Genomic DNA, 17544 nt, shown 5'->3' with positions numbered 1-17544 from the left:
CCCTGCTGTAGAGAGTTCACTGTTTAAAATGAATAATGAAAGAAATATCTAGCTTTGGTTAAATGAATGAGGAACGTCATGATTGGTCGTTTGTCAGCACGTTTATAGCGGTGTCTGTCTTTGTCCCCGCAGTTTAGAGGCTCAGATGGAACAGGCCTCTATTGTTTACCAGGACCTACTGGATGGCAAAGACAAACCAGTTGCTGGCTCGACATGTGCGTTCACACCTCATCGTTACCATGACGACAACCTTCATGGCAAATGAGCTGCAGTTTTCTCATTTAGGGGGAATAACTGCACGTTAGCCTGTAATGTCGTGTAAAGACGGTTCTTTTGTCCATTCCTCGTGTCGTATGGACTCTTGGTTCAGGTGAAACGTTATTGTGCCTGATGGTATTTTAATGGCGTTATGTACTTGATTATATTTATTTCCTGATTTGTGCAGGTCTCCTTTTTTTGGGAAGTTGTTTGCGTTTTCCCACAGTAACAGACAACTAATGGGATTATTATTATTATTATTATTATTATTATTATTATTATTATTATTTACACGTGTGCAGCTCTATATTCATTCCCCAGGGAAACGGAATGTGGTTAAAGGCGACAGTGTGCCTGTGGACTCTGAAACCGAACAAAAGTTTGATCATTCTGTGTAAATGGTTTTGCTCATTTGTACGAAGGGTGTCAATAATTTTGTAGAGCACAATCGATTAATGGAACGCCGTGATTTCTTGATGCGTCAAAGATCCACTCTTCCTTTCCGTTCCTTGTCTAGGTTCTTTATGCGTCAGCGCATGGCTTAAATGTTATTTATGCATTGTATGGATGTATTTATTTAAAATGCGTGCATGTCTCTCCACAAGATAAATGCCTGAAGGAGAAGCTGCTCAGACTGGTGGACTCGGGTTTGTTCGATCACATCCCAGAGCCTAAAAAAGATCCGAAGAAGGACGACGAGGAACAAAAACCCGATGCTTCATCTACACCGAGCGCCTTACCCGGTGAGGCACGTGACGTGCGGTACAGTAGCATGCGAGCGTCTTGACGTGTCGTTTTGTGTGATTTGGTCTCTTTCCGTTGCAGCGGCGGTCAGTTTGAAATCCATTGACGTTGTGGCTTCAAGGCAGGTAGGAAGAACAAACTAGAGCAAGCCGCTTTGTGTCGCCGGAGCACGACTCTGACGTAATAAATCTGTTCTTTGCGCTGAAGCGCGTCAGTAACTTTAGAATGATGCCAGTTTTTAAACAGACACTACAAGACGGCGCGCGACCTCGCCGGGCCCGGGCAGGGCGCGGAGACGAAGGGGCAGTCGCCGAACTGGAAGGCAGACTTCTTGGCCCTGAAGGAACAGGAACCACCGGACTCTTGGGATATGGAGTTTTCTGATCCACCAGCGTCCTCCAAAATGACCTTACCGAAGCCTTGGAAAGGAGCAGCGGGGTTCATCCCCAAAACCATGGTCACGATGAAGTCTGCTGTGGAGACCAAACAGGTTGAACTTTAATGTCCTATCGTGTAGAAACGGCCACTTGCTTGCCAGATCACGTGAATTTAAACCTGATGACCTGTTTGTTTGTTACTTAGAAAAGCCCGAGGAAGAATAAAGGAAGCCAGGGCTCCAGATCTGTAAGTATGTTCCTCTGCTTGGTGCTCAGATTTTTATTATTTTATTTATCTTTCTTTTGCTGGTACAAGCTCATCCTCTGTTCCAATAGGATGGCGAGGTTAAGAAGCCTGTACCTGTGGAGGTGTTCAACTCTCCGTCCTCTCTGGCTAAAGATCCGGCCTTGCGCAGACAACAGCTGGATCACCTGATGGACCAGATCACAGGCTCCTTCAGCTTTATTCAGGTTCAGATCAGCAGTATCTCTTCCTCTCCTCCATCTTCATCTTCCTTCTTTATCTTCATCTTCCTTTATCTCCTCGTCCTTCTTTATCTTCTTCCTCCTCGTCCTTCTTTATCTTCTTCCTCCTCGTCCTTCTTTATCTTCTTCCTCCTCGTCCTCCTTCATCTTCTTCCTCCTCGTCCTCCTTCATCTTCTTCCTCCTCCTTCATCTTCTTCTTCCTCCTCCTCCTCCTTCATCTTCTTCCTCCTCCTCCTCCTTCATCTTCTTCCTCCTCCTTCATCTTCTTCCTCCTCCTTCATCTTCTTCCTCCTCCTTCATCTTCTTCCTCCTTCATCTTCTTCCTCCTCCTCCTTCCTCCTCCTTCATATTCTTCCTTCTTCCTCCTTCTTCCTCCTTCATCTTCTTCCTTCTTCCTCCTTCTTCCTCCTTCATCTTCTTCCTTCTTCCTCCTTCCTCCTCCTCCTTCCTCCTCCTTCCTCCTCCTCCTTCATCTTCCTCCTCCTCCTTCATCTTCCTCCTCCTCCTTCATCTTCCTCCTCCTCCTTCATCTTCCTCCTTCTTCCTCCTCCTCCTTCTTCCTCGTCCTTCTTCCTCCTCCTTCATCTTCTTCCTCCTCCTTCTTCTTTATCTTGTTTGAAACTTGATTGTTAGTAAAGTTCTGAAACTTTTTAAATCTAGTGCAAATGATTTGGTGTGCCTTATGCGAAAACATTTACACTTTAAAAAAAAAAAAAAAAAAAAAAAGTGTTACTAAAAGACTAATAAATGAGTCCTGTGGAGCATCAGGTGAGTTCTGTGATGTGCAGTATTCTCTGAGCTGGAGCCATTTTATTTATCTATCTATTTATTTAGGTTTTTAATAAAAGCCATAAACAGATGAAAAATGTCATTAATCTCAATCAGGACTCCTTACTGGATGGAGAAGCTGTGCCCGGTAACGACCGATCCAGGGGTCTGCGCCTGTCTCCTGTCTCCGCTCCTCTGGGTAAAGCTCTCACTTATCATATGATTGTGATTAACTGCCTTGGAGTTGGAGGAAAACTTCTCGACGTGCAGCGCAAATACAAGTGACGTCAGAATAATGACTAGACGTGCTGCAGCGGACTGAGCGGTGACCTTGTGTAACTGAAATCTCAAGACTCGTGTTTTTTATTCTTTTTTTTATTCTACAGCTCCGAGAGAACAGAAAAGCCCAGCTGACATCCTGCCTCCATCTCAGAATGTATGGGTCAACATTAATTTATTTATTTACAGTGGCAAGAAAAAGTATGTGAACCTTTTGGAATTTCATGGTTTTCTGCATAAATTTGTCATAAAATGTGATCTGATCTTCATCTAGGTCAGGGGTATCGACAAATATAATGTGTCTAATATAATAACACAAAATAAATTCTGACCCCTCATGTGTTTATTGAACACACTCATTCAACATTCAAAATGGCAGTGAAAAAGTAAGTGAACCCTTAGAATAACTGGTCGACCCCCCCGGCAGCAATCACCTCAACCAGGCGCTTCCTGCAGCTGTGGATCAGACCTGCACGTCGTTCAGGAGGAGTTTTATCCCGTTCTTCCTGCAGAACTGCTTTAGCTCGGTCGTATTCTTCGGACGTCTCATGTGTACGGCTCTCTTCAAGTCATTCCATAGCATCTCTATTGGGCTGAGGTCTGGGCTCTGACTCCGCCCCTCCGAAAGGCGGAGTTTGTTTTTCTGAAGCCGTTCTGTTGTGGACTTGCTCTGGCATTTTGGGTCGTTGTCCTGTCGCATCACCAAACTTCTACACGGTTTCAGCTGACGCACAGACTTTCTCACATTATCCAGAAGAATTGTCTGATATACTCGGGAGTTCATCTCCCCTCAGTGACTGCACGCTGGCCGGGCCCTGATGCAGCAGAGCAGGCCCAAATCATGACGTTTCCTCCACCGTACTCTACGGTCGGGATGATGTTTTCATGATGATATGCCGTGTCCTTTCTACGCCAGATGTAGTGCTGTGTGGTTTTTCCAAATAGTTCAATCTTAGTCCACAAAACATTTTGCCCATACCGCTGTGGAGTGTCAGCGTGCTCTTGTGCAAACTTCAGGCGTGCAGCAATGTTCTTTTCAGTAAGCAGTGGCTTCCTTCGTGGTGTCCTGCCGTAGATACCCTGCTTGTTCGGTGTTTTGCGTATTGTAGACTCATGAACAGAGATGTTCGCCAGTTCCAACAATGCCTTCAAATCTTCGGCTGTCGTTCGGGGTTGTCTCTTTACCTCATTGACGAGTCTTCGTTGTGCTCTTGGTGTCATTTTGACTGTGCACCCACTTCTTGGTAGAGTATCAACAGTCCCAAAGTGTCTCCATTTGTAGAATGTTTGCCTGACTGTAGACTGGTGAATTTCTAAAGTCTTTGAAGTCACTTTGTGACCCTTGCCAGCTTTATGTAAATCAACTATTCTTGATCGTGTATACCTGAAAGCTCTTTTTGGTGAGGCAGGGCAAACTCCAAAAGTTTGAGGGGGTTTTTATCAGTGAAAGTAGCTGTAGTGCACACCTCCCAAGCTCATTTTCATAACCAGACTCCAGGTGTGCTGAAACCTGACTCCAATTCGTTTTTTCAGGTCATTAACTCAAGGGTTCACATACTTTTCCCACAAGCACTGAGGGTTTTTTGGTTGTTCTCAGTAAAGACATGAAGGATCAGAATGGGGTTTTTTTTTTTTTTTTTTTTTGTTTTTGTTTTTGTTTTTTTTTTAAAGACACATTTGTTGATACCCTTGACCTTAGATGATCAGATCACATTTTAAGACCAATTTATTCAGAAAACCATGAAATTCCAGAAGGTTCACATACTTTTTCTTGCCTATATATAAATATCCCCCCCCCCCCCCCCCCCCCCCCTCACTGCAAGTCTTTTGCATTCTGTTTCTGCTTTCTCCTTCACACACCAGTCGACTCCTCTTCATGGCCCGTCTTCTGGAGATACCCCAAGCCCTCTGGCCAATGGTGACCAGGTCACGAACACCTCCGACCTGAAGCTGCACGTTGAAGACGGCCCGCGTGTAAGCCTCTCGCTCCAGCCCCGTGACCCTACGGTTTACTGTAGGACTGCTGTGGGTGAGAATGGCGCTTGGGTTCGATTCGGGTTTGTATAACGATTTGCTGTCTGGTTCTAGGCAAAGCAAGATGAGGGCTTCACCTCTCCACCTCTCTACTGCAGAGAGCCCAGCACCTCTGTACCTCGTGAGAACAAGAACTCTAAACAGGTCCGTGTACACATCACGTGCTCAACCTTACACCATCTATCTATCCCTCCATCTACTGTTATTCCAGGCGCCTGCTCAACGGATATTTCCTCAAATATCAGGAGTTTTGTGCAATAAAATGTCCTCAGAATGCATTAAAGATCCTCTAGCGATAGACCTGCGGTTAAAGACAATCACTACCCTATGCTTGTGTCCTCGCTTGGCGGAATCCAGGTGTGGAGTCACTCTGTATTATAATAGTGTTATGGCTGGAGAAATGACTCTAAAGGCAGGGGGGTGGTTTGGAGTCGTTCCTGTCTAGGTAAATGAGTGCACTATGGAATTCCTGTTCTGAGCTTGAGTTAAGGTCCCTGACAACCGACCCCCCCCCCCCCCCCCCCCCCACTAGACACTGCTGGAACTTCCTCTGTGCGATGTTATGCATCAACAGAATGTACATTTGTAGGGTTCTTTCAGAGACTTGTGCAGTAGTTTGACTCTCTTTAGATCACGATTGGCTTGCGTCGCTGTGACTGGGTCGAGCGAGGATGAGGATGGGTGTGTGTGCGCGTGTGTGTTTACAGGCAGGAAAGCAGCCGCTTTCTAACGGAGACGTTCCCTCGACTGTTCTGGCGCAGACCTTCAGCACTCCCCCCAGCAGACGCTCGCTACCTGCGACCAGCACCGCGTCCTTCAGCAGCCTGCACTCTGTGAGCGTCTCATTAGTGCCATGTTAAACGTCTGCACGTTTTATTTATATATTTATTTATCTATGACTTGAGTGCTACAGTCAAGGCTGTGTCCTTGGTACAGGTGTTCAGTAGCGAGGTTCCTATGACCCGGAGCTCGGAGCCGAAAACTGACGAAAGTGGTTTTTTAGGATCCGTGTGTCTGAGCTACAGCGCGGCGAGCACGCTGAGCCACTCCACTGCGAGCACACAGACGCCCCCTGAGCTCAGCCTGCCCCAAGACGACCTGCTGATGGGTAATGCATCCAAAACCGGGGTCTAATTTCATAGATCTGACTCGACCCTTGGTGTCTTAAACACTTTTTGTCTTGTTTAGTCCAGGTAATTTTTTATTTATTTTTTTTTTAATTTTGAGAGGAAAATAGTTTCCATGTCCACATCTTTCTTTCTTTTTTTTTTTTTCTTCTTTTCTTTCTCCCTCCATTCCAGAGAGCGCATACCTGTCAGAAAGTGATATCAGTGCTACCAGTCAGGTTTATTCATCTCCTGGTCCAAATTCTGCTCCTCAGTCTAGTCTGGTCCAGCATTATTACCCCCGCAGTACACTCAGAGGTATGACACACGGTGCAAGAGGACTCTCTCTCTCCTCACTCCGCTCACCCAGGGCTTCCAGAGGTACCTTTTTTCCTTTTCTTTTTTCTTTTTTTTTTTTTGTTTGTTTTTGTGTGTTGCTTTTGGACTTCTCTACGTGGTTTTCTTCAGTCTGTGTGTTTCCATATACTTTGTTTACTTCTCCACTAGAGGTCGACCGATTTAATCAGTACTGATAACCGATGGCTGGAACTATTGATAGTTTTTCCCAGTTGCGCCTGTCTGAGAAGGATCCGCTGTCAGAGTACGAGAGCGGCCTCTAGAGGCGAAATAAAAACCGTCACTGACGCATTATTTGATGTCTCTATTTTAATATTTTTCATTAACAGAAAGTACAGTTTTTTTTTCATGGTTCAGTCTGTACGGTTTCTTTTCGTAATAAAGTTCAGCTATGTTTTCATTCAGTATCAATTTTTAAAGACTATCGGCAGGTCCTTCCCGACACGGTTATCTATATCGGTAAAATCCAGTATCGGTCCACGTCTAGTCTCCCCGGTTTAGTTTTTCTTACCAGCTGGTGGTGTCGGTAGTGCTGTTGGGTTGGATAACGATGCATACGAGAGATTTTTCTTTCCATCTGTGAGTCTGACTCGTGTACCGCTGACTTCCGCAGGTGGCTATGAGGTGCACAGAGTAAACGTACACGCCCCGGGAGGAGGCTTCGGTGCCCAGAGCCACCGTGAGCCTGGATCGGTTCTTTATACCTCACAGGTAAGGGACGTCTTCCTCCGGTCTCTCAGCTATCGAGTTCATGTCGGACGTTTACGATCCGTTTACGCTTAAATGTCCGTTAGGAAAACGGGTACCAGTCGAGTCATAAACGTGCCGGAGGGACGGCGGCTCGGAGGAGCAGCTCAGTTGGTACGTGTTACTTATTTCTCAACTTTCATACTTGGAAGGATTGTATGTCCAATTTTTATTTATTTATTTTTGCTCGTGTGTGTAGCAGGCTGGAGCGACTCGTCCCAGGTGAGCAGCCCGGACCGGGAGGGCACGTATATAATAGACTCGGCTCACGGTGACTCTCTCAACATCACGCCGTCTGGGATACCCATGACTGGCCCTCCTCCTCCTCACACCATGATGCCCGTATACTCGCAGCTTCGTGTGGCCTTCTCAGCTGCCCGTGCGACGAACCTGGCTCCAGGCACTCTGGACCAGCCCATTGCCTTCGACCTGCTCCACAGTAATCTAGGTGGCGCGTTTGATGCCCCCTCTGGCCACTTTTCCTGCCCGGCTGCAGGCACGTACGTCTTCTTTTTCCACATCCTTAAGCTGGCCATCAGCGTGCCGCTTTATATCAACATGATGCGCAACGATGAGGTGGTGGCTTCGGCGTACGCCAATGACGGTGCGCCTGACCACGAGACGGCCAGCAACCACGCCCTGCTGCCTCTGCGTGTCGGCGATCATATCTGGCTGCGCCTCCACCGCGGCGCCATCTATGGAAGCAGCTGGAAGTACAGCACCTTTTCGGGCTTCTTGCTGTACCCGGATTAAGTCTTCTCGAAAGCTCTCCTACAGGCACGTACACTGGGATGCTGCTTTGGATCTGTTGTCCTGCCTGCTAAATCACTCATTGCACTTTATTACCCCCCTCATCCTTTTTGCACACTAGCATTACGTGGATGTAGCAACATTGTCAGCTAATTCCAAGGAAGTTGAAGTCGGTTGGGATTTTCCAATTTGCAGATGCCCTTAATTTATATGCTGGCTTTTTTTTTTCTTCTTCTTCTTTCTTCTCCTCCTCTCCCCTTCTTTCCCCTCCTTCCTCTCGAGCCATACATGTGAAGCCATGTCTGCTAACTGTGCCTTTTCTTTCTGGTTACTGAGCACTTTAAATCGCATGTATGAATGACGAACGTCGTTTACCTGAACACTGGACGTGTTGAGCACTTCACAAGGCTGCTGTGTGTGTGGATGACTTGAAATGCTGATCAGACAAACCAAATGATCCCTCTTTGTGCCTCAATAAAAGATGATGTGCAGCATCTCTGTTTCCTGTCTTTCTTTTGCGGCTCCTTTCGTCGCCTCCCGTTAAAGCGGCCGGTGCAGCCGTGGACCTGGGTCTCAAATTCCGAGTCTCCTAGGCTTTGCGTGAAAAGGATCAGATTACACGGGTTTGTTCTGAAAGCCATAAACTGTTGGGTGTCGATGCTGAATATCTACTGTATGAACTGCAACGAGGCTCGTTTATCAATTTGGGTGTGTATTTTTTTTTTTTTTTATTTTATTTATTTATTTTTTTTAAACACTTCGAAATGGGCAGGTTGAATAATGAGTGAATAATTCCACCAGAGGGCAGCATCATCAAACACTAACCACTTCATCTTTTTCCTGTAGCAATAAAACCCAAGTCAGCTGGTACAACTTGTACCAATTATTTACTACCTTTTTAACCTGGTGGACCTGAGGAGCTTTTTTATAATAAAAATAAGTCACCAAAAATGTGTAGTTTGTCTCCAAAGGTCCCGCGAAGACCCTTATGCTCATGTTGATCATGTAGTTCTCATCCCATTTCACTATGGTGATTCATGCTGTGGTCAGTACGATCAGCCGACGCAATCCCGATCAGAGTCAAGATTCTTCTGCTTTAATGCTCGTGGGTCAAAATCGGGTCACTATGTTTGGGAAGTACATGTTGGGAGGAGGAGGAGAATGAGCGAGTCATCATTTAAATCATAATCTTCAGTGAAGGAACTTTAGAAATGTATCTGTTTAGATGACGTTCATGAGATGATGACACACTGACACCACTGGCTGGTGGTGTTTCCTTGTGCCAGAGGTACGTTTATACCCAGAATGACCAAGTTCAGGTCTGGTGAAAGCAGAAGGCGGACGCGGGTTAAACTGACAGCAGACCTGCACGCTCCGTGTGGTCTACTGCGTATACAGGACGTGAGGGTGTAATACTGGGAAGTGGAACTCTGAAATGTTTAGCCGAGTGTTTCTTCACAGGTGGAGGGCTGTGACTCTCACTCAGAGTGTGGTGCCCTGCCTCGCCTCCTGCCTCACCAGCATTCCAAGAATAGTCTCAGGAGCTACCGCCTCCTTGACCGGGATCAAGTGGTTTTGTTTTTGGGAGGAAACCCATGTGGCACTGGAGCCCAACCCAAGCTTAGTGTTGACCCTGGAGGCGGCGGCGGCGGCGGCGGTGGCACTACCCGCAGTCACCCATGAGAACTGTAAATATTTGAGTGTAGTAGTGTGAGGGGCGAGGGGCGAGGCCGTGTTCACGATTTTTCCACAACGACCTCACCTTGTCTGTTCGTTCTTGCACACACTCATCCTTCAGGGCTGTTTTTTGTCGTTCACGTCCCAGTGTGTTGCCTGTAAGTCAGAGCGTCACGCTTCCACACGCCCCTTTTTACATTACAGGCCTGTGTTCGGTGTGTCTTGTGTAATGTGAGTGGCCTGCTGGTGGCTAAATGTGTCACAGCCCTTAGAAGGTGTGTGTGTGTGTGTGTGTGTGTGTGTGTGTGTGTGTGTAAGAGGAAGAAGCCAGGGTGTGGAAGTGTGACTGGGAGTGTGTTTCAGGCACCGGCTGCTGGTTCTTATTAGTGTATGAGTTTATCATGAATTAACGATCCAGAACTTCTGTTGAACACACACACACACACACACACACATCACTGAGTTTATCTTTGAGCACCCCAGCTCCTAGACCCTATAAATCATTTAGCATTTTTGTGAATAGTGTATGGAGTGTGTGAACTCGTTCCACGTTATTCAAGATGAAATGGGGAATGTGATGATTATTATTATTATTATTATTATTATTATTATTATTTTTGTTCTTGATTTCCGCACAGTGTTCTTGATCCGTTCTTGTGCGCCGTGCCCCTACAGGGCTCACCGTCAAACGTCGAAATTGTCCCTTTCGCACGCTGTAATCGAATGGACCGATCTCACGAGCCGGTAACGTGCAGCGTTTTAGGTTTTCCACGCTCACGTGTTCAGCCGCAGGCCCCGTCGTCATCTCGGTCGTCGTTCTGCCGCCGTTCTCGCCTTGGAGCTGTGAACAAACGAACACGAAAAAGCAAACGTGCAATTTTGTCCCATTTTCTCCTAGATTATTCCCGAACGTGACTCGCTCGAAGGGCTAAAGCCGAGTAAATCCTGTCACCTGTAAGAGTTAATAACAAGGCCGTCGTCATCTGTGTTTGGAAAAAGGGCGGAACCTGCCGATTGGCTCATGAAGGTGTCAAAGCCGGTAAATCCAGTTCTGGTGTTTTGATTGTAATCTACAAATCAATATCAACTGAATTCACACCGTGTGTGTGTGTGTGTGTGTGTGTGTGCGGAAGCAACAGGCTTTTAACCTCAGCATTAACTTCACGCAAGACCCCAGCGTCAGACTTGTCTACATCTCCTTAAATGTTTACCCCTACAATCTAAACACACCCTGACGCTAACGTGTGCACGTGTTCACCTTAAAGGAGGCTATCCTCTCAGTCTGCGTTCGTGCGCGTGCCTGATTGTTCACACAAACAAACCACACTCCAGAGGGGTGTAACATGCTGACAGCACATTTTAAAAGCAGAAGCAAAAGGCCAGAAGGAAGACGTTTTTTTTTTTTTTTTTTTTTACGTCAACAGGCTCGCAAAAGAAAAGTGTCGGAACGTGTGTATGATTCGTTTTTGATGGAGTCTGAAACTTCCACGTGAACCCCCTTATGCTTATGACTATTTCCTTTACGTTTCGGGGTACCATCGCGATGATCCGGAGACCCGGTCCAGTGCAGGCTGCTTCAACAGAGCAGACAGGACGAGAGGTCACTGTAATCACACCAGCCTGAATGAGGGTCTCTGTTCTAGGGGAAATGACCGTCCTGTCCACGGTCCGGTGTTTAGTCGAGCCAAACGTTGCTGAAGTAGCAGAGAAAAAGAAGGAGAAGGAGAAAAGCTCTCTCTCTCTCTCTCTCTCTCTCTCTCTCTCTCTCTCTCTCTCTCTCTCTCTCTCTCTCTGTATGTGTGTCTCAGATGGAGGGGCTTCACCGGACAATGTAGCTTTGAGTGAAACAGCTGTCTGTCACGTGGGCGGAGTTACTGACCCATGCATTGTGTGATTCCTAAAAGAAGCTTTATTTTAATTTCTTTATCTTAAAAGCACAAACGCACACAAGCCAATGTTCTGAAAGTCTTACACCGCATCGGCGTGATGTCCATCACACCACCGCCACCATGTTTCACCGCTGGAATGTTGTGCTCCTTTACACCAGATGTACCAGGACCTTTACGAGTTCTGCTCTGACTTCCCCGACGAGTCGTCGATGCTCTCCGAGGAGTTTTGGGAAGGCCAGCCGTTTCTGTGACGACTCGGCACCGTTCCGAGTCTTCTCCGTCAGGATATAATTGCGGCTCACTGGAGTCCCAGAGCCTTAGAAACGGGTTTGTAACCCGTTCAGACCTTCTGAAGCCTTCTTCACATAGCTGGAATTCTATAAGTGATGTTTATCTTCGTCGGGGCTGGCATTAATCACGCCTGGGTGTACGTAATTTAATGATCGCAAGTGTCAATTAAATTCGGTCACTTGTTTGATTGAGTGTCCTTTTCCAGTGAGCGTTAATATTTGCTCCCGTGAAAACACAGCGTTCTTGGATCTGCCATAGGATCCGTGCGGTTCTAGCGTGAACAGCACAAAGCTTCCGTTTCTTTCTCATAGGTGTGAAACGACTGAAAGATTGCTCCTAGATTTCCTCGAATTGGAGAAGGTTTAGACACCTCACACGACTTACCGCCCGCGTGGGTTTCTTCCGGGTTCTCCTTTTTCTTCCCGCCTCCCAAAGACATACCGGCATGGGGGATTGGCTAAAATAAACTCTCACACCCTCGGTGCGGATGGGTGTCTGAACGTACGTGCGCACCAGTGTATCGTGTACATATGGTGTGTGTGAGATGAATTGTGGAGGAGTTAAGACCCTTGAAATAGGCTCAGCATCACCTACGTTTGAGGAAGTGGTAGTGATGGGGTGTGGGCGTGTGGGTTGGAGAACAGATGCTGGTTTGTTTTTACAGAAGCAGGTTGGCCTAAGGCTGTTTTCCTGTTTGCTTTAGGGAACGGTTTCAGTATCATGCAAACACAGCTGATAATATCAGACAAACTGTGAACCCATATGACATATGGGCATATGAGTTGATGAAATCACCTTCTGGACATGTTGGAGTGTCGACTGTTCTGCACATTTGTATCCAAATGTATTGTTGAACTTTATACTGTGTATATATATAAATATATATATATATTTTTTTTCTGGTGGTTTTTTTTTTTCAATACCAGGGAAGGAAGTGAAAATATCGGACACACTTCCTCTTAGAAGGCTCCTGGTGTGTTGCACAAGCTTGTCAGACATTTACCAGACACCCACTCACACTTCAACACTCTCGCATTTGTTCCGTAAAGGAAAGAAATGTTTTATGGGTTTGATACAAACGATACACTTTAACGAACCCGACAGTGTATCGTAGTACAGCCATTTGCCTGTTTTGCTTTCATAGCCACAGCTTTTGTATTTGTGTCACATGATTACTAGGCTGTGTGTGTGTTGGGGGGGGGGGGGTCTGTTGTTGTTGTTGTTGTTGTTGTTGTTGTTTTTAAACATGTGCCTGTCTCTGTCTGTGTATGCCAGTAAGTCTGTGATGAGGGCTGGCATGAGTGGGAACAATAATGTGATGTAGTAGAATCACAGCCAGCCATTGTTGTTTTGTCTGCACTGATGGTCAATAGAGTCCTCAGCCCTGCAGCTTGGACTCTTTGACCCGGTGCATTTTTAAAAGCCTCGTCATGCCCGATGCCCGAGCGTGACTTGGACAAAGCTGAATGAGGTAATATGCATCCCCCCTCCCTGACCCACCCTGCCCCCATCCAAAGAAAGACCACATTCATGCACGAGATTATTTGTGACGACGGCGCCAAACGCTGCCCCCAGATGTCAACAACTCCAAGCTGGCTGACGGCTAGCATACAGCCCTGACTAGCACGCTCTGTGTATACCATTCATGCTATCGACAGAGTCGTGTATATATATATACTGTATCTCATTTAAAGGTGAGAAGCGCTGCTGTGATTCCCTGATGATGCCGTGAGCGGCCATGTTGATCCGACGTCACCTGCTGAACTCGGAGGAACGTCCTGAGTTCCCGGTTAGGAACTCCGAGCGTTCAGCGGTCTGTTCTTCCTGGTTGGAAGTCGGGAATTGGGAGTTGTGACCTCAAGCCAAATGCAGCGTGTGCGTAGACACGCGGCTTCTCTGGGAGTCGATGCGTATTTCTCGAGAAATACTCTTCTACAGGGTGACACGTGCTTGACGGCTAGCTTTTAACACAAACCAGCACAGAGTCTACCAGCACGGATCTTGGTTCTCGGTACTGATCCCAAAACGTTCGATGTTGTTTATGTCCCCACAAGTACTAGAGCGAATACGAAGGAACCGTGCTTAGTTAGATTAGTGCACTTTGAGTGAGTGTGTGTGTGTGTAGCTCTTTGCTGTGTGCGTTCAAGCAGCGTTACATTAAAGCCTCATATTGATCCTGCCAATGACATCACTGTCTCCTGCGTGCGTTTCCCATGCAGGACCTTTTGGGGACGGTGGAGGGAAGCGTGCGAGCGTGGGTGCTCGCCGGTGGAAGACCATTTACGGATTTTCTTTCAGTCTAGATCTCTTCTGTAGGATCGGGTTACATCCGGTCTGCTTTTTGAAAGACACAAATCGAACCGTCCACATTAGCAAGAAGGACCGAAACGGAGCCTTCTGATGGGGGAATGACATCAGCGTTGTATCCGGTGCTTTCTATCAGACTTTCTTTATGACACTGAATATATATCGCCTCCATCAAACGGTACAAAAAGTGCCATCAAACAGTAAAACACGTACTTTCACCTTTTCAAGGTGCGTCGGGTACGATTTGTCAAAAGTTGTCAAAGATTATGTCTCTAAGGGGTAAATCGATGGAGGTGAATGAGATTTGAACGACTTCTTTCCACTTTGAGCCTACTCCCAACCTCACCCATGTCCATCGAGCCCCGCCCCCAGAACCACATGACCCGCACTGGTTAAACAATCCCCGAAATGGGGGGTGGAGTGGAGTCATCGGGGGAGTGTCTATCTAGAAAATGACACAACCCAAACACAAACAAGCTCTCCGGACCTGCAGGCGGTCTTCCAAACAAGTCGACCCCAACCCCCAGCCACTTGCGCTATTATAATTTCTACATATTTTTAATTTTATGTTCGTGATACTAGTCAGAAATAAACATTCTGACCTGTTGCACCTTTAATCCTTGCTGCGTCCATGTTTATTAGACGGCTACAACCCTTAATGTTTCTGAAAGACCATTACGGCTCAGGGTTTCCTCTCAGCGCGGGGTAGTGGTTAGCACTGTTGCCTTGCACCTCTGGGGTTCGGGGTTCAAACCCTGCCTCGGTGGTTAAGACGTTGGGCTACTGATAGGAACGCCATGAGTTCAAACGCCGGCATCGCCAAGCTGCCACTATAAACATACGTACGTCGATTCGGTATAATTACACGGAGCAGAGCATAATCAGGTCTGCGACTTCGACTGATGTCGGAATCAAAGCTTCAAACTTCAAAGAGCAGTTAAGAAGGGGGCAATTATTACAGAGCACTTAGCAAAGCTCTGCGTTTCCCCAACACACACCCCCGCACACGTATAGCACAATGCTGCTGTGCTCATGAATGAAAACAACTGTGAATTGTAGATACAGACTGATAACGTGAACACAGTCGGTATGTGATCGCATGTGCTGTATGGCATTCTTTTACAGATCCCCCAACCCCCTTTCCAATTAAATTCCCAAAAAACCCCGGATCTGGTAAAAGGATTAGGTCAAAATAACTGAGTGGAGACTGTGGTGTTTACTAGACGAGTTCACTAAAGCATGTGTTTATGTGTGTACAGGAAACGGAAAGAACGTTCCAGTCAGGTGAGGGTACGCAACCATATTGTGCGGGTGTTGCTCCAGATAAGAATGGTGCACAAGTGTGTGTGTGTGTGTGTGTGTGTGTGTGTGCCAAATTTACAGCTCAACACCATACTCTGTCATCCTTCCACCGGCTCGTGATGTTTCCCGAACGTGACAGACCAGACGTCTTCCACAGGAAAATCCACCATCAGCCTGCTCAGCGTCTGGGTGTGTCGCTCTCAGTCTGACTACTCGATAAACGTGTGTCACTTTAAGCGTGTTAATTGTCACCGTAAGCACATTACTCACTTTGTCTTTCATAGGACGATTATAGGACGTTTACCACCGCAGAGCATAACACCACTGCTGCTCTTTAAGTAAATCCTGCAACCCAACCACATTCCAATATTTCTATCCAGTCAGTGCTTTTTTTTCGCATTTAAACGTGACGATCGTCTCGTCACGTCTCTTAAAGAAGCGTCGTGCGTCTCTTTCCGTTTGTATTCGTGCCTTCGCGCGTTTACAGATCCTCACCACATGTACCAGTTTGATTCGGATTGGCTTTGAAACGTAAACTAAACGAAGTCCAACCAGGGTTCTGTCACGTGTATTCGGAAGACGCTGGACGTTCGGTTGAGGTTTGCGAGTTTCTACACGTCCACAATGACTTACGTGCTTGAGCCTTTACAGAACTGCAGGATCCAGACGAAAGACAGACGGTGAACCAGTCTCCGGTCATCTGGCGCTCGGACCGAACGGCCAGTTAACTGTCTGACGGCTGAGAACGTAGAATAAACTGCAGGTTGGGTGTAATTTCAGCTGAGCACACCTCTAGCCCTCTGCCAGGTAGAAAACTCCATTTGGAAATAGTTGTCTTTACTGGCAAGGACGTTAGAGATTTCACAGGTTAGCTAAAATAATAATAATAATAATAATAATAATAATAATAATAATAACGTCACGTTAAAATCTTTCAGAGAACTGAAATACTACTATACTGTATATTCATACGTGTGTGTGTTAGTGCGTGTGGATGGATTATTTATTTATTTATTTATTTATTTACAGTTAGCTCACTGAATAGCTGCCACTCGTCATGCTTGAGCTGGTACTGTGCCTGTCTCAGCAGGGATTTCCACGTCAAGCTTCAGCTGTTACTCCGAATCGACAGCGTCACATTCCTCGCCGACGCTAACGTTAACGCAGCGGCGTTCTTTCATCGGGAACAGGCAGGGCGCTGTGACAAATGTGAGAGGTTTCCTCAAATGTGTGGGTTTCCGAAGAATCCCAGAAACATGACTGTCATCTCGTCCCACCCTATCCTAGGATACCCATGCACACACACACACACACACACACACACAGCCCATTTTTAAAGCATTTCTGATAGGACATATTAACATCTAGCGTTTCTATGATGACGCTCATCTCCAGTAGGAGACGTTTCAGGACACATATTATCATATTTATCGTTAAAAAGTAGGATCGATGAGGATTTGTTGTTGTTGTTGTTGTTGTTGCATGTATTAGGTGTGTAAGCAAACACAAATATATTGAATAATGTAGCCTAATACAGATAAATGAAGAATTCAGGGTTGTTTTTTTTTATTATTATTATTTAAGAAAGCTTGCCAGAAACCTTCAGACTAGGTGTATAAGACAAAACAAACAACCAAAGAAACAAAAGTTAATAAATAAATAAATAAAAAACACTCAAGCACGAGGTCACATTACGTTGAAGCTTTCCAGAAAGTTCCACCAGACATCTGTTTCAGGATGTGAATAAAGTTCTGCAAATTGCTGTTTGGTGTTTGTGTTTTCTAGTCTTTCCAAGGGCATAGTATTACGGTTCATAAGGAACAAACTTCTGGGATAGACCACGCCCACTTCTAGTTTCAATCCAAATATGAAAACAGATTTGAATAATGTGAGCACTAAGCTGATGCAGACACATAATGGCATTGCGTTACACTCCTATTATGCAGGATGTAAAGCCCTCTGGGGCTGGGTTAGTCCTGAGCCACACCATAAAGTACCTTTATGAAGTGTGTGTGAAACTCTCTCAGGAAGGACCTGACCTTCGTATGTGATTGTGACGGAAAGGTTTGGCCTGGCCACAGTCAGCACTCTTGTTCTCACGACCTTGATTTCTCGCTCTAGAGGATTTTAGCAGCTTGCTGTCATTTTTTTTCTTTCCCTCTCTTGATCCT

General features: G+C 46.2%; 1 protein-coding gene and 1 long non-coding RNA gene across 6 annotated transcripts in view; both read left to right on the top strand.

Moving 5' to 3' along the window:
- The window catches only part of caprin2 (caprin family member 2), a 62818-nt gene extending 54417 nt beyond the window's left edge, over window positions 1-8401 (top strand). For 2 of the 4 annotated variants that reach the window (XM_053686005.1, XM_017486058.3), the window contains exons 7-22: window positions 133-215; window positions 864-1001; window positions 1084-1127; window positions 1238-1492; window positions 1585-1626; window positions 1716-1850; window positions 2752-2833; window positions 3021-3070; window positions 4777-4887; window positions 5002-5091; window positions 5655-5780; window positions 5884-6055; window positions 6249-6434; window positions 7024-7121; window positions 7205-7271; window positions 7357-8401. In XM_053686005.1, the coding sequence (XP_053541980.1) occupies window positions 133-215; window positions 864-1001; window positions 1084-1127; window positions 1238-1492; window positions 1585-1626; window positions 1716-1850; window positions 2752-2833; window positions 3021-3070; window positions 4777-4887; window positions 5002-5091; window positions 5655-5780; window positions 5884-6055; window positions 6249-6434; window positions 7024-7121; window positions 7205-7271; window positions 7357-7910 (2233 nt within the window). In that variant the 3' untranslated portion in view covers window positions 7911-8401. The remainder of the gene's footprint in view (window positions 1-132; window positions 216-863; window positions 1002-1083; window positions 1128-1237; window positions 1493-1584; window positions 1627-1715; window positions 1851-2751; window positions 2834-3020; window positions 3071-4776; window positions 4888-5001; window positions 5092-5654; window positions 5781-5883; window positions 6056-6248; window positions 6435-7023; window positions 7122-7204; window positions 7272-7356) is intronic. The other 2 variants (XM_017486061.1, XM_017486060.1) reach the window with 2 other exon arrangements.
- A 4593-nt stretch (window positions 8402-12994) lies between these two features.
- Window positions 12995-17135, top strand: LOC108274541 (uncharacterized). 2 transcript variants are annotated; one of them, XR_008397892.1, is made up of 3 exons: window positions 12995-15562; window positions 16025-16240; window positions 16403-17135. It is a non-coding gene; the product is annotated as an uncharacterized LOC108274541 (long non-coding RNA). The 2 variants fall into 2 exon arrangements; XR_006983596.2 differs by lacking the exon at window positions 12995-15562 and having other exon boundaries at window positions 15574-16240.
- The last annotated feature ends 409 nt before the right edge of the window (window positions 17136-17544 follow it).

Source organism: Ictalurus punctatus, chromosome 14 (genome assembly GCF_001660625.3).
Source record: "Ictalurus punctatus breed USDA103 chromosome 14, Coco_2.0, whole genome shotgun sequence".
In the NCBI taxonomy this organism is placed as follows: domain Eukaryota; kingdom Metazoa; phylum Chordata; class Actinopteri; order Siluriformes; family Ictaluridae; genus Ictalurus; species Ictalurus punctatus.
The sequence above is the reverse complement of the archived record's forward strand: the minus strand, read 5'-3'. Positions and strand labels throughout refer to the sequence as shown.